The sequence below is a fragment of the Dromaius novaehollandiae genome, chromosome 3 (assembly GCF_036370855.1).
Source record: "Dromaius novaehollandiae isolate bDroNov1 chromosome 3, bDroNov1.hap1, whole genome shotgun sequence".
Lineage (NCBI taxonomy): Eukaryota > Metazoa > Chordata > Aves > Casuariiformes > Dromaiidae > Dromaius > Dromaius novaehollandiae.
The window spans coordinates 80648185-80672627 of NC_088100.1; the positions used below are offsets into that span (position 1 = coordinate 80648185).

The 24443-nt window shown below is 35.6% G+C and overlaps 1 protein-coding gene across 12 annotated transcripts in view; it reads left to right on the forward strand.

The window, feature by feature from the left end:
• Positions 1-23020, forward strand: part of SIPA1L2 (signal induced proliferation associated 1 like 2) — a 152314-nt gene extending 129294 nt beyond the window's left edge. For 9 of the 12 annotated variants that reach the window (XM_026117337.2, XM_026117341.2, XM_064509250.1 and 6 more), the window contains 6 exons: positions 1966-2185; positions 8996-9127; positions 15894-15947; positions 16886-17009; positions 19911-19992; positions 21790-23020. In XM_026117337.2, the coding sequence (XP_025973122.1) occupies positions 1966-2185; positions 8996-9127; positions 15894-15947; positions 16886-17009; positions 19911-19992; positions 21790-21936 (759 nt within the window). In that variant the 3' untranslated portion in view covers positions 21937-23020. The remainder of the gene's footprint in view (positions 1-1965; positions 2186-8995; positions 9128-15893; positions 15948-16885; positions 17010-19910; positions 19993-21789) is intronic. The other 3 variants (XM_026117345.2, XM_064509253.1, XM_026117346.2) reach the window with 2 other exon arrangements.
• Positions 23021-24443: the final 1423 nt, after the last annotated feature.

Here is a 24443-nt window from a genome sequence, read left to right on the forward strand (position 1 = left end):
TGTGCTTGATACAATAATTGGTTTTATGTGATAATTTCAAGAGCTGCCCATATTTCTGGTTACCCAAATAAGAAACATCAAGGAGTGAGGAAATATGACCATCCTGAGATAAATTACTGCTGTCCCCTTCCCCTCCCAAGACACCCAAACAAAAGTTGAGTAAGTAAAGCTGCAGGTAGGAGAGACCATAGACCCTGGTTCAGAGAAGATCTCTAAAGCCATGGAGTCAGCAGGGTCCAGTCTTCAATTATGTAGAGGGTAGTAGCCTTGGTACAGTTTGCACAGTTGCCTTTGACAGCAAAGCCAAAAAGGAATTTTTCTGAGTGAGGGAGATTGTACAGGACCAAATCACATCTTTGGTTTTGTTTTATTTTACCTTGTTCATAGCACCAGGGAATTATAAGCCTTCTAGAATAGGCACTGTTTAATTTCTGTCACACCCTGAAAGGAAACTGTATAGCTCCAACAATTAGCTTTTAACATGTTTAGATAGCTGTTGACCAACCTTCTTAGATAAAAGATGCACTATGAGGTTGGGAGACTTGAGTGAGAGACAAGAATTACAACAGGATGCTCACTGTGGATCTTGAGTGCAGGAAAAAGGATCAGAGATCCTTTCATTCAGAGGGTGAAGTTTTCTAACCCTTTGCCTGACATGGTCCCTAACAAGTCTAAGGGATTTTTGGTAATCTTCTACCTGCTTATAAAATGATACCCTATTTCCATTCATTTAGGGATGCTGCTTGTGTCTGTCATTGTGATTATTTTACGTATGTGTTAAAATAAAGTTTTGGTCTGATGTTAACTCCCATAACCCATATCTGTTTTGGTCAAATCTCTAAACCTGGTGGGTTTTTTTTTTTTTTCCTTATTAGTATTTTGATGCTTTCCTAGGTTAGAATCCAAGTAAGTGCCTCAATTTTCTTTTGGACAGAGCTAAGCATTCTAATAATTAAGCATGTACTTCTTTATTGTCCTCAAGATAGATGCTTTCCTGAAGTAGATCTATGATGTGTATTAAACCATTTTGTAAAGGCTATGTTTGCCTGTGCATGATTGAGTGTTTCTGTCTATTTCTTTTAAAAGTAATCACCAGTAAGCAAATTTTGTCAGAAATAATAACAATGTAGGTATTTTTAACTCTATGCTATATTCGATCTTTTAAAAAGCTACTGCTTCTAAGCATATATTCTGCACAGGGAGTGTGCAACTCATAATCAATTACAAGGACAATAGGATAGGATATTAACCTGTTATATGCAAGACAAACCAATTAAAATAATTTAGACAATAACTGACCTTGGCAGATGTGAAAAATAACTGGGTTTGCAGTGCTGAAGAATGAGCCATGAAGTGTAATGGGCTAGTTTTTCAATATAATAACTAGTTATTTTACTGTAGGTGTTTGGGTTGTCATTTAAGTAACTTTGAAATGCATAAACAATTTTCAGTGAGCCCTATCCTCTCTTCTCAGCCTATTTCATGTTTTCTGAAAGTGATGGGAGACATTGTAGCTCTCCATCGTCAAATGAATTATATTGCACTTTATATCAGCTCAAAATGCTTAATATTAAAGCAGAGTCATTTCAAGTCAAAATCAAGCACTTCTATGTATGGTCTTAAATAAATTTTGCCAGAGATGGTAACCTTATATATAGTTCTGGAAACCATTACTGTCATACAGTTATGGGGATTTTGTTTAACATTTCAGCATTAATAAATTTACACATTATCTGATTAATTCATGGTGATATTTTCCAAAATATCAAGAGGATGCATAAAAATCCAATTCAGTAACTCCTTTGAGGCCCCGGTAGAATACATCTCTGATCTTCTCTATTAGCTCAAGATTTCCAGAATGCCTGCCCAGAAAAATACTCTAAGAATTGACAATAGCATGTGATAGAATGTGGATTAATTTAATCAGTAATACATATTCTTACATGTTCATATTTTCATATTTAGTTTTCATTTTATGGGAACCTTTCTCCACGGAGGACGCTCTATCGAACCTTATCTGATGAGAGTATATGTAGCAATCGAAGAGGATCTTCATATGCTAGTTCTCGAAGTTCAATGCTAGACCAGGCCTTGCCAAATGATATTTTGTTCAGCACTACTCCACCATATCACAGCACATTGCCTCCCAGAATGAGCGTGACCCCTGCAATGGGGAATCTGAGAAGTAAGTGATTATTTCTGTTATTGTGAGTTTAGAATACTATTAATAAACTCAAATGAATTGCCAGCTATTAAAATAGAGGCAAAATTATGAAATTCCAAATCAGTGTTCCAGATAGCCTAGTAAAAAGCATATTTGGTCAGCAGAACATGCTTATGCTTGCCTTAGTGATCAAATCAGATTTATCATATTTGGGAACAGCATTCACTTTACTTCTCTTCCCAAAATTTTCATGATAAAAGTGATGGGTAGCGAACATTTGTCTGGAGATGTTTCGTCTTTTGATTTTATTTTCCTCTTTGCAACCAGTGGTGACCTCTTTAAGCCAAGCTGGCCTGCTTTGTCATAGTATATTTATTTCCTTAATTTTTTATGTGCATTTGAACTATTGAAATATGTACATATTCATTAATATTTTTAATGTATTTGATAAATGGGATATCTTCTATTTAGATGATCTTTTTGATCTTGAAAGGAAATTTGAAATAGCTGTCATCTCCAATTTCAAAACTGGATTTTCTGAGACTTTACATGTTAATAAAGCCTTTGCAAATAACACTTCATATTATTGGCAGAAAAAGTAATCTGAGGTGCTAAGTTAAAATTATTTTATGAAAGTGTCTCTTCATTTGTGATATCTTCATAAGTGAGACCTTTATTATATGCTTATCTTGCAATAATTCCAGCATGGAGTGATGGACTATAAAGTATGTAGTAATCTTATGGAAAATATGGAATGAAAATTACGAAAATCACAAATAGAAAAACAAAATAAAAGGCAATCATGGAAAATATGCATGCCTGTATACCACAGCCCAAATCTACCAACCCAGATACATGTATTTAGGCTATATATCCATATTTATATACTTAATAAGAGTGGAGTGTGTTTTGAAAAATGCTGAGTATGTTCACTTCTCAATTATTTTAGCTGGACATATAGGGGACATCAAATTTAGAAAAGCAGGACATTTTTGCTTAGCTACCTTAATACCATATCACAGCTGACCAGAATTTTCAAAAATAGAAGAGTAACTATGAACTCTAAAGCCCATATTAAGAAGCTGTGGGTAGAGTTTTTGAAAGCAAAAAGGATATTTATGAGCACCAGTTCAGAGAGAAGACAGACAGATGACTTAAAATGTTGGTCATGAACCAACAATCGCTTGTGAACTTTCAGAAGTAAGTTTTGTATGGAAAAATCATTTTTCTAGTTACAGTGGCTTCAGCTATGAGATTGAGCTTCATTCACTAATCACTGATTAATTTAAAACTGGTATCATAAAGAAGTGCTAAATTTGCTTCAGATGCAAATGCATGCTTGACATAACTTATGCCATCATAGTGAAACTCTTTTCCATAAATTTAATATGAAAAGATCTTTCTGTTTTTACTGATAGGGAATGAAAACACATTTTGTTTCATTTGAGACTAGTTCAGTAGATTCTGTAGGTTATGAAGGAGTTGTGTATAAATAGCTTCCTGATAGTATTTCTTCTTATACCATGTCAGGCCTGTGTTTTTAGAGCTATTTGATGTAAACATAAATCTTAGGTGGGATCGAACCTTCAGTGCGCTTTTATTCTGGAGATTGACACAAGGCAATTAATGCCGTACACTCAAGCTGTATAGTGGTCCTCTCTAGCAGTCAAATTTTAGTGTGTTTAATGTATTAGTTCTGTCTTACATATGTTATTTTCCATTCTTGCTTCTTAGTTAAAGAAGGATAATTAAGCAGGGGAAAAAACATCGCAGAAGAAAAACATGAAAACTAGTATCCTATCAGTCTAAATAAAACTGTTGATATTCAAGGTAGTTCATATTATTTTCATATTAAGTCTCTATTTTCTTCTTCTGGTTTTGTATTATAAAAGCACTAATGCCTTTCAGTGCCAGCGATACAGGATCTTTTAAGATGGCTGTCTCGAGGAAGATATAATTGCTTATCTGTAACTGTCCTCTGAAAATAAACACATCATGAGTTGCCCACTGTTATTTTCAAAATGAAGTTATGCAATATCTTTATATATGAAACTAACTTTGGCTCTAGTTGGGAAGGATCTTGCAATCAGTGCAAAGTGGATATTCCCATTGAATTGCAATGGGGATGAAAGTTTGTAATTTTAGCTTGAGGTTGCTGTTTCAAATAACAAGATTCTTAGCTGTCATAGTATTGTCTTTTGGAAAATACATACATTTGCATTCCTAAAACATTTAAATTTTAACAATATTTAATGCTTCCAGAAGTCAGTGGAGGTAGTGTGTTTTCTTTTTAGCTGGAATTCATTTAAGAAAGATACATTGTTGCCTGTTATTACCCAGCATGTGGTACACAGAATACTGCAGCAGCACCAAGTCTCACCAGACCCTCTCACAAGGAAAACATTGTGATTAATAGGGAAGTAAGGTAGCATCAAAAACAAAGCACAGTGGGCTACCTGAAGGGTTTCAGATTACGAGGAATTCTGAATTATCGAACAAAATGACCTTGCAAATATGGAAACAGGATCTTAAACTGTATGTGGTGTTCACTGTGGGAAGAAGATGAGAAAATGAAGCTACAGGATTTATTATTTTATTACTGGTGGAAAATAAGTGAGAAAAGAGTTTCTTTCAGTAGTGCCTGAAATGCTGCAAGTTCTCGTAGCTGAATACTGTTGATTGCACACAGTATGCAACTGTAGAAAGAGTTATTTCATTTTATCTTATTTTTAACTTAAAACAGAAAGCAAAATGTGTATAGCAGAGAACTCTGGAATTTCACCTTGGGGCCATTGAAGATACTCTAACTGAGACAGCACTGTTTGCGTTGAGTGATTCTAACATAGCATATACTCTTGCAGGTACAAATCTATCCCTGTCTTGCAAATTCACGGCAGCTGAACTAGAAAGTAAAGAATGAAAATGGTGAGAACCATCAGTACAGAACTAGTACACAAGCCAGAGAAACCCAGGAACACACATGGAGACAGTTTGACTGAGATTGCAGGCACCATGGTCCACCTGTATTGTGAAAAACAACACAAAGGGGGTAGGAAAAATGCTTAAGTGTGAGTGATAACCTGGCTTGATACTACAGCGTTGTGAAGAAAGAAGCAAGGTGAAGGATACTTGCAGTGAAGAGAGTCATAATGAAGGGAATGTTTTGCCGTGATACACTAGCAAATCTAAAAGGTTTCAGATTATATATGCTATATGAGAAGGCTGCTAGAAGTTCGACTGATATATCTGAAACTATGCTACTAGATGAATGGCTATCTGAATACTGGCTTACTACTCAGGTTAGCTGCAACCCAAAACCAGCCTGAGTGATAAGCAGCAATATTAAACTGAAAAATCATTACTGTGTATTAGCATTGTACAAGTTGAATGATTTGGAAGTCAGTTTGCCAGTGAGCAGGCTGTTGATTAAATGATCCACACAACCAAAGGAGTGTGTATGTTGACTCTTACAGACTCCCATACAGTGAATAATCCACCTTAGCAGAACACAAAAATATTTTCAACAGCACAAGAGAAGGGAAAAGCAGTTACTGGGACCATATGTCCGGTATTCTAACAGTAACATGAACATATTTCCATGAGAAAGTCTTCTAGCAGGTCAGCGTATTTGCACATCTTTGAAGGGAAACTTTGGGCAATGCTAGATAGTCCTGAAGAAGGGAAGGGCAGAAGCTGTTGTTTAGAAGGAGTTTAGAATTAGAATTGCTGATGGCAAGAGAGAAGAATTGGAAGTGGTCACCAGTTGTTCTGTCTGCATGTGTCTTGAAATATTCCTTAAGCTGCAGCATCTTTTGTGTATAATCTACTTACCAGTGGAAACCATATCTAATTTCTGAGTGCAGTAAGTGAGGAGTAGCTAAGAGATTTTTTTTCATGAGCTAAGATCTCTTTATAGAAGTAGCAGTTCCAGCTGAAGCAAAATACTTGTTTTACAAGTGGCATAGGCTAAGTCAGGTGAATCTTTCTTCTTTCTGTATAACTAGTTACTCTTTAAATACACAGGTATGGGAGACTGATGACAGTTAATTTAAGGAAATCCCTGTTTGAAACTGAGCTTACTATATAATTTTGGTGAAAAAAGCACTCTTAAAATTGCTTAATACTTTTGTGTAACAATAATAAAAATAAAAAAGAAAATTCCTATATACAGGAAGACAGTCGCATAAATGAAAGGACCAGAAACACAAAATCAATGATTTTGTGCCGAAAGGGAGTACAGAGAATAAAATCATCTTTAAAAATAAAAGATATCACTTACCTTTTTTCCTCAAAGGAAATAAAGGATATATTTGTATTGTTTCAACACCAGCCTCATCGGCAATGAAGACAGTGGCCTCTGACATTAGGCATACCCTCCTGAACATTCAGAGGTGTGCATGCTCAAGGATGACTTGCCACCTTTGCACAAATCAGAAAGGAAACAATAGGCAGCCTCCAAGCTGCTGTGTAGCAGTCATACAAAGAAAAAGTGGAGGCAACAGGGAGGTAAGAGGAGCAGGATGGAAATGCAAATACAGTACTATAGAAATAATTCCCCTCACCCGGAGCATTCCTGAAATACAGACACAAAGAGGCCTATATCATTAGAGAACCTTCTTTTTTTCTGTTGCCTAAGAACACACAATGTGGATCTTGAAAATGATTTATTTGGTAGTAGCATGCTGATGCCTGTTCAGTTATTCCAGCTACGTCAGCATGAGCACCTCAGTTTTTGGAGCTATCAGTATTCAAATCTTCTACTCTGGCAGGCTTTCTTGTAGTTGACTTGCTCTGTCAAAGCTTATACCGGGCCAAATAAGATCCACCCTAAAGTGAATTGAGGTTTTCACAAAGACAATGCATAATGAAGGATGACTACTGGTTAATATATCACTCCTACACTCTAATTTGGAAAGCCAGCAGAATCGTACCGGCAACAGACATCTTCCTGACAGATTTTGCAATCAGCCTCTGTAGGCTGATCACACAAAAGCAAGGGCTCTCCCTTAGGGCCTGCCTAATGGTCTAGAACCAAAAGCTGGCTCACCCACGTTCTGCAAGGAATTCTCTCTGTTTTCCATGAAAGGGATATATAAAAAATTTGTACTTGCATAAATAAGGTTCTTGCAAATCCCAGACTGTATAGAAAAGTTCAGAGAATGCTCTGTGGTTGAGCTTCCAATGTATTTTCACCTCAAGGTGACCTTAGATAAAGTTTTAGGTATGTTTATTAGGAGTTGAAAATAAAAGGTTAGTATAGAGGTATGAATAAAATATATTTGTATACTGCATTTTTTCAGTTCATATAACATCTACTTTTGCATACCGAGAGTGTCTATTGAGAAAGAGATTTTCAGATGTTTGTCAAACCACTTCCATTTGTAACATAACAATACTGCATCTTGCACATAAGTTGTAGAACACAAATTCCACAGTATACCTGAATTTCTACCTCTTCTGCACTGTTTTTGATTCGTGAGACTCCCAGTTTTTGACAGAGGATTGCAAACCTCCTTCACTGTCCTGTTCCTGATAAAAACTTTGTACAAAGAATGTGATTTGCTCCAATCATTGCTCTGTGCAATAGAATATGCTATAACTGGCTATTGGATTTTTAGGTATTCAAACTTTAATTCAAAAAGACTTTGCTGTTCTTTTTCACTGTTATCAGGACAGTGACAACATGCTGTTTTCTTACGATATAATGCGTCCTTCTCTTGTATGTGTGCATTGTTTCCTTCACTGATTTTGTGCTTGGTGTTTTGCTGGAAGAAACATTTGTCATACATATTATAGTTTGGATCACTAGAATAACTGGAGGGAAGAAAAAAGTCCTGTATATCTGAAATATTTGAGCAAAATATACTATTTTGACCTTGTTTAATTTAACACAAGTAGATACATCTGAAGCAAAATTACTTTTTTCCTGACTGTGGTATTTAATAAAGTGCAATATTGTATCACTAACTTTATGGTTAAAATGAAATTTGATTAAATATAATCTATTTATTTTAGATTCAGTTTTAAAAACATCTATGTGCCTACTCAACAGTATTCATTTTACTGTGTTCACATTGATCCAAGTAAAGATTCATATAGCTAGAAACGGAAAATGGAAAAAAATATTTAAGGTAGTTATAAAAATAATCTCCTCGGCTAAGATGTGCGTGCATAGTATCTCTCTAAAACACTGCATAACTGAAAGCTGTGTTTAAATTATCTTTAGATAGTGTACATTAATCAACACGTACGCAGTATCTTTAGTATACTGTGAGTTTGGAGATCAGTACACAAGTCTTACATCCTCAGATGTACAGTTACAAATATTAAACTGAGAGTAGTATTTTCAGTGTGAAAGTGAGTTTTGAGTATAGTCTAGAACTTACAAAGATATTAAGAGTAGGCAATATTTTTGAAATTGCTTCTGGAAGTGAAATGTCTCAGTTTCAATATAAAATTCTGCATGTAAATCTCAGGTGTTGTTTCACAGCCTTCTTAAAAATATGATTTTATGTATCTAGAAACTTGTTTGCTCAGTGCTCAGGTTTAATATGGTATACTTTACGAATGGATGCTGCTGACTAACACAGCATTCACAGAAAATGCAAAGAACACATCACGTCCAAAGTGGCACAAAAAGATCCCCATCTTATTCTGCCTGAGTTTAACAATTGTTCCACCCATATTGAGTATTGAACAAGAAAAGATGGAAACTAAGAAAATGAGGATAAGCATGCTTAGCTTATAAATTTTAACAGTTCATTATAATAGTTTCAAAATTAATTGTACATCACTATTATAGGAAGACTAATTATTGTGTTTATTGTTTAGATGAATTCTGGTTCTCAGATGGGTCCTTATCTGATAAAGCCAAATTCAATGATCCTGGCCTGATGCCCCTGCCAGACACTGCCACAGGGCTAGACTGGTCCCACCTGGTAGATGCTGCACGAGCGTTTGAAGGTAACAGGAAAACTTGAATAAAGATCACTGTTCCATATAGCAACTTTTTTTTTTAATATATTGTGTAGCCCCATTTTGAATTACCAAAATCCAGTGTTTGCCTCCATAGCCCTTTAGTGCTTCTGGCAGTATCACTTTTCAATGCAGAAGATTGTCACTGACAATTTGGGGTGATACTTTCAGTATCTATCTTAGCTGCAATCCATCCACTTAGGAGCCTAAGTTCCCTCTGTAATCAATTGGAAAAATCAAGTGCTTTGAGTGAGCAATTCAAAGCACCTAAGTTAGATACTTAAAATAAGACTGGGAATAGCACTTTTCTGGGTTTATTGTGTTGTGTTTATAAACTTTGAATGTGTTGTCTAAATGGTATTGCTGTCCCTCTCAGTTTTCATAATAAGCTCTCAAAAACCACCAAAAATGTTTGCTATATTTTCCAGTAGTAGAATTTCAGGTGCAGGACCAAATTTGCATTATTAAATTGTAAAACCAGGCTAACTAAAGAAAAAACCTCATTCAGCTTTCTGACAGCTAAACTTACATACACATACTTAATTTATAAACTGAGAGGGGCGGATGTTTGTTTGAATGTATATATGGATATATACAGTCATATGTTTAAGTGTTTTGTTGTTTCTGCGAGATGTTTTAGTTAGGTCACTGTGCTGTCCTAAAATCTGTGCCATTTGTTAACTGGTATTACTCTCATTACTGAAGGTATGAGAAGTCAAAGGGAACTGAGAATAATGATAGTGATGTTATCACAATCATATTACTATTTACTCATATGAGGAAAACTCTTGGTGGAGTTAGTGATGAGATGTTCTTATGTTTTTTCCAGCTAGAAGCAACCATGGTAATCAGGTTTCTGGTATGAGTTCTTCTCTAAGTATGAAGCGATTAAATTGCAATTTGATAAAAATCTGTTCAGATCACCTTACTATATTAATTTGAATGTCAATATTAACATTTCAAAAAAACTAATGAACAGTGATGATTAGCAATCTAAAATACTTCATTGTTTCTTAAACTGATTAACTTTATATTCATTAATCTCTGTTCAGTAATACTTAAGCATGTCTGTTGAGCATGTAGCTGGTAGGAAGTATTGGAAAGCTGAGAGTCTGACAACTGTTCCCATGTGTTTGTATGACTAATTGCTCAGGGAAAATGCTGGTATTTGTTATTGGCATCTTAAACAGCTGAAAATAAATTTGGATCCGTACAAGACAGACTTTGTAACTTTGTACATGAAGAATATTTTTAACTACTGTATATAAAAATTGTGAGTTCAGTTAACTAAAAGCTCTTGTTCTGCACTGGTTCTGCTCCTGTTTTCAAGACTTTTTTTTTTTTTTTAAAAAAAACCTTCAATACATTTTCTTTGGTTTTACTTCTTAATATTGGAATTGGAATGAAAGTATCCTTCATTTAATCAGTTTGCAGAATTTCACTTTGGAAGTGTTATGTGATTGTAATTACCATTTCAATTTATGAGAGATACAGTGCTCTATTTTAGGGAGGGAGTATTTGCTTGTTAGGTTGTAATTGCAAATATCTCAGATATATTTGTAACTAAAAACAAAGAACTGATGACCTGAGTCACAAGATAGAAACTGTGTTACTGGGTTTTTTTTCTGAATTCTTAGAAGAATTTGAAGAGTAAATAATACACTAATTTTGTATGCAGGAATAGAATTCTTCTCTGTTTAGGACTTTTCAGTGGAGACATCTGTGCATATGTTAGATAATCTATAAAATATTTTGACTAAGTTGTACTCCAATTTGACTCTTTTGACCAGGAATAGAATTTTTTTTACACTCTTGGTCAACATTCTGTGTACACTGTCTCACAATTAGAAAGTCATTTAAATAAGAATAACTGATTGGCATAATCATGAAGAATTCACTGGGAGGGAATATGGCTTATGATTTGTTTTTAAAATAATTGGATATGAATTGGCAGATGCTGTTTTCTTGTGTATTTTAATGTTGTTCTTTAAAACTGATGAGTCACTTGAAGTTGGTATTTAAAAATAGCTTGGAACTACTGAACTGCATTCTATCAATGTGAAAAAGAGCGGCTGATCCTAAAGACCATATACTTATGAATATAAAACTACTTCCATCTTCCTAATAAACTGGATGGAAATGTGATCACATTTTATATTGGACCATCTGAAAAAAAAATCCTAAAATAACCAAAAAAATCCATTCAATTAAATAGGATCAAAAAATGGATAGGGCTTAATACTGAGCTAATAAATTAATGTTAGCATTTATCTCCAGTTTGGCTTTACCAAGCTGATATTTAAATGTTGTGCTCTGTGCTGGAACCTAGACACAAAACTTCATTTTGACTTTTTCCTCAGGGGAAAAAAAAAAAAAAAAGTCTTTTCTTAATGTCAGCTCATTAGAATTACCAATCTGATTCCAATGTCAGGTTTTTTCCTCATGGGCTCTCCAGTCTGTATATAGGAAACCCGAACATTTTTATCAGTTCAAAATCCATAATGCAAACTTCACTAATCTTCTTTCATCTCTCTTAAAATGTAGTTGTACCCAGGTTCATATTATATATTATAAATAGTCTTTTTTTAGAGGTTTATAATATTGGAGTTAGTTGATTAAGAATTAAATACAGTAGCAAGGTTTTTGCAACCATCATCTGGACTAAGAATTTACTCATAGATGAAACAAGAAGAGGTCTCATTTTTAGCTATTTTTTTCCCAGCTGGACAGCTGGGAAAATTGTTTATTCATTAGTATTGACTTGCATCCTACTGAAGCTTTGGTCTTATGTAGAACAAGTTTCTAGACTGTGGTCCACAAGTGTAGAGTTAGTGGCTCAGAAAAAGCACAAGAAGCTGTGATGACATTTTTGCATTAAATGAGAATGCTGCTTTTAAATGCGTTTTTTAAATTTATTTTATTTTAAATGCGTTTGCTTCCAAGAACTTTTGTGGGGAGCTGAATGTTAACTTCAAACTCTTCCTGAAAGTTCTTTATTATTCGTAAGAGAGGTCTTCACAGTGCAATGGAGAGCTGTGCAGGGGTTTGCTCCACAAGCTCCAGAAGCTGCGTGAGTAAGGTTTTGTGTCTGAGCTGCTTCTGCTGAGGGTCAATGTGTATAAGCCGGAGCCTTGTGCAATGTTGTTTAAGTCTTTGCACCGCCTTCCATTGCAGGTCAGCAATTTGCCTCTACGGTTTACATAGATATCATCTTTATCATTCAGGCAGTCAAGAGCAACAGGTACCCTTCAATTTCTTTCACAGGTGGATAGGCTGCTTCCAGTTTCTTTATTTTTATTTTGGTGTGGACTACAGAGGGAGGGTAATCAGGGAGCAATTGACACACTAGTTCAATGTGCAAATACCTTTGTATCTATTCCTGAGGCAAACAATAAAAAGCAGGTGGAAAAGTGAGTGTGACTCTGCAGCAAAAGAGACAAGGCAGGGTTTGGGGAAGAGGAATTCGGGGCAAAAGGAGAGTTAAACAAAGAGAAAACAACATGCTGAACTGAATAAAGATAAAGATACGGAGATTTATGGAATAAATTGGAGAGCCAAATGAGAGCAGGGAGAACAAAGAATTCTCAGAAAAGAATAAGGGAGAAGGAGACAACTTTTTTTAATTCTCTTTTTGTGTTATCCTTCGCCTAGCTTTCCAACTTAGGAAAGAAAGACAGGCTTTGTGTTTTATGTTAAAGCTGATTGATAGCTAATTTTGGATCGCGTAGAAAAATTGGGGTGGGCAAAGGGAGAAGCCTTTCTAGATGTCCATAGCTGTTTCTGTCATTTGAGAAAGAGGATTGACACAAACAAATATATTATTATTATAAATAGATCTTAGTACTATTCATTTTACTTTAAAGTGGTTATAACCTGCTTAAAAAACTGTTAAGTATTTTGTAAATCATACTATGGGAATAAACAGCCTAAGAAAGTCCCTTTGTCCCTGATTTAATTCATTAGAATAGGTGGTTTCAGCCACTTTTTTTTTCCAGGTTATTTTTGTGATTGCCTACTAGTCATGCCAATCAGAATGCATCATTTCTTAATTCTAGTTTATCTTTGCAGAAACATCTGTGCTACTATAATTAATATTGTTTTAACACTTCCATTTAAAAACTTCATAGCATAATACAAATAATGCTACAGAAAACATGAGCAAGAAGTGAAGAATTCAACATAAGAGATAATTATTTTAATGAACTTAGGATGTTAAACTTCTAGAAAAATAAAAAATGAAAATACTTAGATAGCATTTGGTCATTTCAAATGCATACATGTGTAACTCTTGTTTGCTTCAGTGCATGTCAGTATATGCTTGTGGTAGACTTCGCCTTGATAACAAGAGGGCTACTTCATAAACCATACAGATTTTAGCATTTTCTGCTCTCCATTACCTGCAAATTTTTTGGCCTCTATTAGTAGGCTGAAACAATGCAAATCCAGGCTCAAATTCTGAGTGGTTACAACTATACAATTTTATTACCTTCAAGTGAGACAGATTTATCTCATCTTTGTGTCTTTCACAAGTCATCTGTTGCTCAAGCTTTTGATAAAAACACTAATATATTTTCTCAGATGGTTTTCTATGCATGGTTCCTACCTGTGGCTTGACAAGGACATTCTAGATAAAAACTAGAGCTCTGACATTATATGTATTTTCTTCAGTTTAGTTTGCACTTAATGACTTGAATTGAGGAGAAAATGTCCTGATAGGTTGCAGAAAACAGAGCTTATGTCTGTAATATCATAGTTGGAAACAGACTCGATTTCTTTAAAAAACTTAATGAAGGTAGCTTTGATTTCATGTGTAGAGCGTGAAGCCTATTCTGTTAAAAAACAAATAAAAACTCATGGAAAACTCATGCTCACGGAAGCACAAGTTCAACTTTAATCACAGTTCAGGTTTAAAAAAAGTTCTGATAGAAATGATAAATTGGTGAAACTATTACTAAATGTGAATATTTATAGGGAGATCAGTGGGATTTGATATAAGTATTGAAAATAAAAATGTGTCATTCAACTACATGCTTAGGAAAATTCCTATTTGGTTGCTCACTTTCCCGTTTTCCATAGCATGAAAAACTATTCAAAAGCAAAAATTTTTGCTACTCAAGATCTTGTTGATGTACTAGTTATTAAAGCAGTTTATTGTGTTACTAACTTGTTGAGGGAGCAGATTTGACACTAACCTGGCTTTTGAAAATTCAGTAACTGTTCTTGGAGGAGCATCACAAAAATGTATATAGTATGTTATATGATAGGAGACTCTTGTTTATTATATGACAGGAGACCATGTAGTGCCCTCACCTGATCATCAATGTTCCTCACCTGATGAATATGAGAATATAGTTTTATATTTTATAAAGAACTGAATACTGGAAAAATATTTTAAAGTTATACCATGAAATTAGAGAAAGAGTTTAATAGTAAATTTCATACTCTGTATGTTAAATTTTTTTTAATGATGTGCAGTTGGAATTTATTAGCAATTATGCAAGAAAGAAAAAGTGAATGCTTGCATTATACTTCATTGCAAGCACCTATGTTTTTATACTTTATTGTTATGCTTAGAAGTAATATGAAAATATTTTAAAATACTGTGTTTAAAAAATTTCATAATGTGATTTCATTAATGGCTGCATGTATCCCTTTATACACATGCTTTTATCCGTCAAGAAAAAGATACTTTCAAATACTGCTAGGAAGAACAAACTCACAAAACATTTTCTCAACTGACAGAGTAATTTCTTAACTGCAATAGGACAAATGAGTGACCATTCCCTTCAATTAAGCTTACTCAGCAGTGGGAGAAAAATTCAGATTTTTATATTGGAGTAGAATTGTCTCAGAGGCAGTGTCACACATGCCATTAATGAAATCATAATGTAGAAAAAATAGCAGCAGTGTAGTATTTGTTACTGACTGTTTTCTTCTATCAAGTGTAATGAAAATATGAACAAAGTAGAATAGTGAAATAGATAATTAGATGTGTACATCAAACTTATGCCCCATGCCTTTGTCAGTCTAACTGCTTATGCAGTCTTGTTTTGGGCCTACAAACTGCATTTGAGTAGAGAAACTAGTTTTGGCTTATTTGTACTATTTAAATCTATTCAAACTAAGGTGTTTCAGTTCTGAAAGTTATGTCATTGATAATAAGTTTAATATTATATTCATGCTTTATTGTCAACACATATGAAAAAGTCATGTTTATGTTTTCTGAGATCCATCGCTAGTCAGAAATAGGGATAAAATTAAGAGAACACCTGTGATCTTTAAAAATGGATTAGAAATGGCATGCAGCTTAACCTTATTATATAATGAGTTGTCAGCCTTTGCTAATTCTTGAAAGTGATCATTTAAAAATCCCTTTAAATAGCTCTTTAGTGATTTTTTTTCCTATTTTTATTTGAGAAAATCTTTAAAACAAAGTTTTCTTCCTAGTTAAAATGATCTGGCTTGCATTCACTTTTTTTTCTGGTGCTTAGAGTCTGGGGGGTTGTCATTTTGTGTGTTGAGCCAAGTTGTCATGCTGTGTGTTACAATACCGGGTATTAATATAAGAAACATGAGGCGTGAAATCTTTACTGTAATGCTGGTATTGTGTAAAAATTATTTTGAAAGGTGGACGGTGAGAGCCAGCATGAGCTGCCCTGAGAGCGTTCCATTATGTGAACTTAACATAAGGCCACAGCTACTTTAGTGGAGATGGTCTATCTTGTTTATAGGAACATTCTAAATCTTATTCCAGGTTTTGACTCAGATGAAGAACTTGGGCCGCTCTGTCATTACACGCCGTTTCTAGGTGATGATCTGGGATTGATGACTTTTACCTTTTGTAAACTTTCTTTAATATTTGCTATGTTTGCACGTTTGCATGGTAATGCAAGCTTTGGGCCTCTGGGGTGGCAGAGCAAGGGGAGAAAGGACAAGGCAGGCATGTTCTGGACAGAATTTATACAAACCTATAGGCATGGATTTTGTTGACAGAAATCAGTTAAATCAATCTCCACAGAATATTGATTATTCATAGAAGAAAATTTAAATCATAATGAATGCTTCATTTACTCCTGTTCTGTGCAATGATGATCTGCATGGCATAGTTTTATTATGTGGTGATTGGTGTATTTTGGCAACTGCACTGTATATCCATGGGTAATTATATTTGTGCTTGTTAGACTATGTTCCAGTGAAATGCAACAGAGAGAATGGTGTGTCGTAGTAAAATATATGACAAAAACTCAATTGATAAGAGCAGCATTAATTTATTGTTTTTCAAGTATGCAGATTACCAGGAGGTTCTGCAAATGCTTGAGACAGTAAAACAGTACAAACTGAACAGTGCAGATTTCTGAGGAATCTGATGGCTTTGAATCCATGGAAAATGCAAACCTTTTCACTGAATTGTATTTGTCATTGGTTGTGGCCCTGAATTCTCAAAAGATTTTCTGTGGATTTCATCAAGACCAAATTACTGTTTAAATCAGCATTAACTGATCCAAACAAACCTCTTTTACTCAGTTGATACATGCAAAATAATGGGCTTTGAGGTTGCCTTTGGATGCAGATGTTGGGAAACCAACTAACTGGAATGTACTTTATATTTGCTGATTATCTTCAAAGCTATAATGTAGAAACCTACATCCCTTTCTCTAACTGTGCCTGCAAAGCAACTATAATATAGCTTTTCATTTGGTATATTTGTCCATATTTACACATATCCTCACATTACTTTTTTTACAGATCAGAGAGTAGCATCGTTTTGTACCCTGAATGACATGCAGCAAGCTCAGGATTTGGAGGGAGCACAAGAGTTATCATTGGATGAGAGTCCTACAGATGGAAAAGACTTCCTTGAGGCTACTGGGTATGTCATAATTAGAGCAAATTCCTTAAAAAATAGAAAAAAATTACTTTCTCTTAATGTTGCACATTACATGATGGTGGGAGTTCTCTTCCCCTCCTGTTCATTGTGTTAGAGGTGGTACAGGAAAAATAGCTGCAGGAGAGGGCTCCCATTGCAGCTGGAAGATGGCAAATCCTGCTCTCAGAACAGCAGAAAGTAGATGGGCTATGTTTTTTCCCTGGATTAAATGCACCTAGACTGACTACAGTCTTTCCCTCCTGGGGAGAGGAAGAGAATATGTGACACCTCTGCCCTGTAGGTGCCTGCCTTTGAGCTAATCACCCTGAGCCCCCTTCACAAGGAGTGGAGAGAAAAAGGTGCCTAAAATTCACAGAAAGGACCCCAGAAAGGGAGGGGACAGGAAAGGAAATGGAGAGACAAAACTGGGAAAGATAGGTAATATGAGCAGACAAAAAAATCAAAACGAGAGGGGAGAGTCAACATGGCAATAATGTGAAAAAAAGAGGAAAGGAAGAAAAGCACTACTGCTCTGAAAATGTTCAGGTTTTAAAATTACATGTACTACCTAAAAAAAAAAAAGAAAGAAAGAAAAAAAAGCTCTAGTTTTCTGTTTTTTCTGTTTTCTGTATAATGAAAATTAGAAAGAGAAACAGCACACTGGAATATTGAAATTATCCTGACATCAGATTTGGCACTTGCAGGGTAGTAGTGAGCACAGCCTTTTCAGAATGTAACAGTATAGTTTATTGCATGACCTTTGATTATGATAAGTTTAGAATTTGATTAAAACTGTTCAGAAATTAGCACGATATCTATAAGACCTGAAGAACTGTCAAGAAAATAGAACATTGGGTAGAATTATTTTGGTCTAACTACTGCTTTATGAAAGTTAAGAATGATTTTTACAGCTAATCAGCTGATAGGCTTTATCCACAGGGGACTGCCAAATTGTTAGCTTCAAAAAAGCCACTTAATGAGAATGTCTTGCAAAATAGTTGCCGTAAGAATAAAAACCTTAAAACTTGCTTTCAAGGCAAGCAGATCATGAAGTTACATCATGAAGAAATCAGTTAGAATTAGATCATGAATTACTAGACAAACATATCTTGCTTGAATCCTGATGTACGGTAATAACCACATATCCCATAAATATTTTTGCCATCTACATAACCGTACCAGGAAGCTTTCTCTAGAAACTCTCTACGAAAGTGGGTCATAGGGTTTTATCTCCAAAAGCATGATGTCAAATTGTCTATATACATACTTCACTGTTATTTGTTGACAGACTTGTTACCTTGACTGAACATGCCTTTACATTGCTTCTGGAAAATGTCATCTCTTGCAACCAGCATCAGAGCAGTTCCATCTAGGAATTTTGCAGTATAGCCAGAAAAAGTGCTCTCTCTAAAATAGGCGTCTAATGCAGAGTAGTTAGGTATACAGAATTTTGGCTGGTCACTTTGCACTGATCTACTGCACTTCAGAGTTGAATTTCTCATTGTATGCCACCTATACAATAGTTTGTACTTGCTTTTTTCTATTTTCATCTGAATAGAACTGAAAACAGGAGCTATAACGCTGCAGTCAGTATACAATAACCTTATCTGTAGCAAATGGCTCAGACTGTGCAACAGGTGTTCCTACCTAACTTTTGCAACTGTTCAAGGAAATACATGTTCAAACAAAAATTACTACTTGCAAATCCATAATTTGCTGTTTATACAGAGAGAAGTGAATCAAGAGAACTTGTAACTGAGGGCTGAAGAAGACTTTAGTGTCATAACTGTCCTAGTTCCTCACATCCAGTGCTCTAGGAGAGAATTAGATTATACTCTTTTTTTTTTTTCCCCTGTCTTCTCTGCTGTGGAGAGTATACTTGTTTAAAGAATAGAGATTCAACAGTAGAGTCTCCATTAGCACACAGTAAAAGAAAAACACTTCTTTCGTTAGTTTTGCTTTTCAACTGCAGGATTGGAAGAAAAGGAAATGGAGGGAAAATAAAGCTTTTAGTCTTCATGCTTGTTAGACTGTCACATTTTAATTTGAACCAATTTTACACAGTTTAACTTACTTACATGGTAAAGCACATTTCTTTTAATGACTTTTAAGACCACATCTCTGCACCAGCTAGTGAGCAGTAAGGATTGCAAAAGGCTGTTAAAGATGTTCCACTTTTAACATTGGCAAATCCATCTCATTTACACACTTGCATGAAGCAGCTGATTCAGCTATGTGTATAAATAAATATTCTCTCTTCTAGACAAAATAATTTACATTATGTCTAATTTCATCTATAACGTATATGAAACTCTCTCCCAGAGCGCTCATTGTTATGCAGAAAGAGAAGCTCTTCTCAGTATTTTCCTTCAGTCATGTATTTGATTAACCTGTAGCAATATTTCATGTGTTTTGACCTTTAAACAAAATATTTGTCTTCACAAAGTCATAGGTTTATCTTTTACTGGAAATGGCACAACTGTAGAGTAGACAAAAGAACTCGAACAGCTCTTTCGATTTACCATAACTGCTGCTGCAGCTTGCTTCAGATTAGTACAGTCCTTATCAGAAAGCAGCTTGTTAACAAATGCACTGAGCGCACATTTAGCAGTGGGTTTGACTTGCTCTGTGAAAGTATGTGCAAATAATTCCTAAAACATTCCATCTTAAAATTATTTTAATTTCTCCCTGATTAGCATGAGAAGCAGCGTCATATTTTGGTTATTGCAGGAATGGTTTATGCTTCAGTAATAGCTTTCCACTGTTTCTGTTTTCATCTGTATTTTCCCAGCTATCCCTAAACTGCTTTGTTTCTCTTACTATCACTACAAGTATTATTCTGCAAAACTTGGGGGAGAAAATGTTTTTAACTCACCCAGAGTAAGGTAGTTGCTTACTTTACAGAGAACACGTTCCTACTACTCTGACTGGAAAAGTAAACCAGCTAGAGGTGATCCTCCGGCAGCTGCAAACTGACCTGAGAAAGGTAAAAAATCATTACCAGAATTGTTATTCTCCAGTTTTAATAGCTATATTTTTATGCAGAGTTTATCAAGGGCTTGAAAAAAATACATCAGTTAAACTAGATAACATGAGGATGATCAATGAGTTGTAGAGCTCAGTGGTTGATCAGTACATTGAGGCATGGAAGGTCCTGTGGAAATGGTTATGTACACAAGTCACTGCAAGGCTAACAGATTTACAAGTCATTAACTACTGCAGAATAGCTATCCCACATATAGTCATATTCCAGAGTGAATATGAGGTACTTTATCTCCATTTCATTTATGATATTTTGGATTTAACAATGGATAGGAATATGCGCACAGGCACTATTGCTAAGTAGTTAACATCAGATTTGTCGTCTGTGTTGCCTTGTGGTAAATGACCTGGATAAAGGGACAGAGTGCACCTTCAGCAAGTTTGCTGATGATACAAAACCGGGAGGAGTGGCTGATACACCAGAGGGCTGTGCTGCCGTGCAGAGGGACCTCAACAGACTGGAGAGATGGGCAAAAGGAACATCATGAAGTTCAATAAAGGGAAGTGCAGGGTCCTGCACCTAGGGAGAAATAACCCCGTGCACCAGCACATGCTGGGGACTGACCTGCTGGAAAGCAGCTCTGTGGAGAAGGACCTGGGAGTCCTGATGCACAACAAATTGACCATGAACCAGCAATGTGCCCTTGCGGCCAAGAAGGCCAATGGTATCCTGGGTTGCATTAGGCAGATCATGACCAGCAGGTTGAGGGAGGTGATCCTCCCCTCTACTCAGCCCTGTTGAGACCTCATCTGGAGTACTGTGTCCAGTTCTGGGCTCCCCAGTACAAGAGAGACATGGAGCTACTGAAGCGAGTTCAGTGGAGGGCTGCTAAGATGATTAGGAGACTGGAGCACCTCTCATATGAGGAGAGGCTGAGAGGGCTGGGCCTGTTCAGCCTGGAGAAGAGAAGCCTGAGGGGGGATCTTGTCAATGCCTATAAGTATCTGAAGGAAGAGTGTAGAGAGGATGGGGCCAGACTCTTTAGCAGTGCCCAGCGATAGGACGAGAGGCAACGAGCACATACTGAAACACAGGAAATTCCGTCTGAACATGAGGAAAAACTTCCTTACTGTGAGGGTGACAAAGCATTGAAAAAAGTTGCCCAGAGAGGCTGTGGAGTCTCCTTCCTTGGAGATATTCAAAAGCCATCTGGATACAATCCTGGGCAACATGCTGTAGGTGACCCTGCTTGAGCAGAGGGGTTGGACTAGGTGATCTCCAGAGGTCCCTTTCAACCTCAACCATTCTGTGATCTTGATCATTTAACAATGACTTGACTTGTCTCATTTGCTGTCTAATTCCTGAGCTGGAAACAGTACCAGGACTGCTAGAAGAGACCACTTTTGGTAAGAAAATAATCATGTAAGAAAAATTTCTGAAACTAGCTATATTTCTTACTTAATATGTGATTGAAATCAAATCCCTGTGACTTGACCTCTCAGGTGTCATTTGTGATACCTGAGAGCTTCTTATTCTTTTAGTGCTTGAGTCTTTTGTTAAATGAACTTCCAGAATTCTTGTATTGAAGTAAAATCTAGTTTTCTTTTCAGCTTGCAATATTTTCTTGTCAAAGCAACACTGGAACACATTTTGGAATTCAGATTATAGTTAGTAGCTGTCACAATGCATTAGGGAGCTCAATAAAATTTAGCTGTATGACTTGCACAGAAATATTAGCAACAAAAATAAATGTTGTCATCATGGCTACTCACTTGATTCAACTTACCTTTTATTAACCAGGAAAAACAGGACAAAGCAGTTCTCCAAGCAGAGGTACAGCATCTGAGACAAGATAACATGAGACTTCAAGAGGAGTCTCAAACGGCAGCTGCTCAACTGAGGAAATTTACAGAATGGTTTTTCAATACGATAGACAAAAAATCCTAATGTTTGGGCCCTTTAAAAATCCTTACTGCAACAGTGTAACAGCTGTATTTTTGAATTAGCGGGGTAATAATTTCACTGTGTTCACAATCCATTTTAGGTATTTCTGCTATATTCTCTATCCAGCTTTATTCATTTGAACAGGAGAGAGAACTGTGGTAATCTGTCTTTAAATTCATATGAAGAAAGCAGAGAATAGCAGATGTTTGTTTGTGTGAAGATGAATGTAAAAATTATTGGTGTCATTTTAGACATTTTTAGAAGATGCTCTGGCTGGGGCTTGCCTGAAGAGGAATATTTGGGGTTTTAGTTCCTGCATTTCAGGTGCATTGGTGAAGATGTTAAAGCAATTTACATTAGCTTGGGCTTCAGTATTGTAAGATAAAAAGAATAACCAGACATATACTTTAATGTTTAAAAGGTGCTCTATTTTTTGTATGTACAGTAGTTTTATTTCCACAGTCCACATTGTCATAGCAATAAGAATGGAGGTATAGTGAATAGTCACAAAGCTGTGTTTATAAAATGTTAGCACTGATGTGTTTAACACTAGTTTGGATGCAGATACATTAGAGATTATTTATTTGCAGGAACAAATGGTGCCTGAATATAAACAGTGTTCTGATTTTCTAAAGATGCATATGCCTTGTAAATGGCTCACAGGGGTTAGCCCGCTCCCAACTTCAGTTACTTTTGTATAGTTGATGTTCAGTTATACAGGTTTACTGCTTAACTATTGAAATCATGTATGGTGTGAGCCAGCCAATCAATTGTACAATGCCAAATTTGTTTATCCTTGTACAGAAGCTTTGATCAAGTGTCTTGTATTTAACACCTTTATTTAAGCTTATTTAACCTTAAATTGTTAATTTTATAAAGTTTGTTTTATCTGCACTATGGTGAGGTCAGTTGGTTGCAAGTTGTAATGTTTTTAGCTTGCCAAGACTGTACTGAGGAGTTCTAGAAAATTCTAACAATTGGATGCTGCTAGTACACAATTGATTTGTTTGTATGCTTTAACATTTTTAACTGTTTAATTTGAAATGAACATACATCTTGCTTTTTTAATAAATGTTAAAAATATCAATCTGAAAATTACTTTATCTTGTATTGTCGACAAGCAATGCCATCACTACTAGCTCAGGTTTCTGCTCAGTCCACTGTGACTATCACCTTCATCTGGAATCCCGATTACCTGACTTCTCAGTCCCGAGGGAGTCCAGCCCTCGAGAGCTCCTGTGGTCCCTTGTTCACATTATTAAAGCTGAGCTCTTTGATGTGTCCTGTCCTACAGCTGAGGAGGTAACTCTACAGGTCAAGGGACAAAAGCTATCTTCAGTGTTCACAGGCATTGATTAGTTACCTAGGAGAAAAACTGCTTTACCCAAAAATATGTCCTAAAGAAACCATTTTCAAAAGGTGTCAGATTTTCTCTTATTATTTTAAATTAATCATAACAGCAAATAGGTTGCCATCCACTTCTGTCTGCAATCAAAGATTTGATTACAGTGTTAGCATCTGTGAGATGTAAAAGAAGGTTGATACTAGCTTAGACTATTTTATATTCCTTTTATTTTGCTACAGTTTCATATATAGTAATATGCTTAAAATCTATGCCAAAAAGTATAGCTTTTACAAAATGAAGTGAAGCTAATGAGCACCTTTGAAGTTATGCTTCTGAGAGAAAAAAGAGTTAAAGATCATGGTCGGATCTCAGTTTCCTTTCAGTAGCTGAATGCATTCAGGCAAAGCTGAAGAAAATCATAGAATATTTCAAATATATATTCAGCTGATACAAATAATAGTCTGTATCCATTGTTACTATATATTGGCTAAGAAATATTTTTGTAAGTTGAACAAATGTCTGCCTCTGCTATAATAATTGTTTTGAATGACTTCTCTTAGGAAGAGTTATAAATAAACAGGGAATCAAGGTCTTGGTATCCTTATTTCCAAATGAAAAAGACTATTTTGTCTTTGTACTTTCCATCAAAAACTCTGACTCTCAAATACCAAATAATGTCCACTAAGCTATATTAACTTAGAGTAATTAAACATGGCAGTCATGTGTTCCACTAAAATCTGATTTAAACACCTTGCAAGAGTCATTAGCAAACCCATCTGGCTGGAGACCTTGCCAAATAAGAGTGCTGAACAACTTGCACAATTTGTCTATGAACGTGTGTCTCTGAGGATAGGTTTATCCTCTTTAAAAAGCTGGACTAACTGACATAAGCTTGAGAATAAGCTTTTTCTGAAGGGATGCTACTGAGTTTGTGTTAGAGTTTATTACTGCAGTGTTCATTTCATCATTAGTCTCTTTATCTTTTAGTAACTGAAAGCACATTACTATAATTACCTATGCAAAAAGGATTTTCAGTAGTTATCTTTCTTATCTTTCCATCCCATATTTTGAAATATTTTGTTTCCAAAAGTGACAGAAAACTTTGTCTACAAATCTCTTAGTCTCTTTGGTGAGCAGTTACTCACTAAAGCAGTTTTGTTGGAGG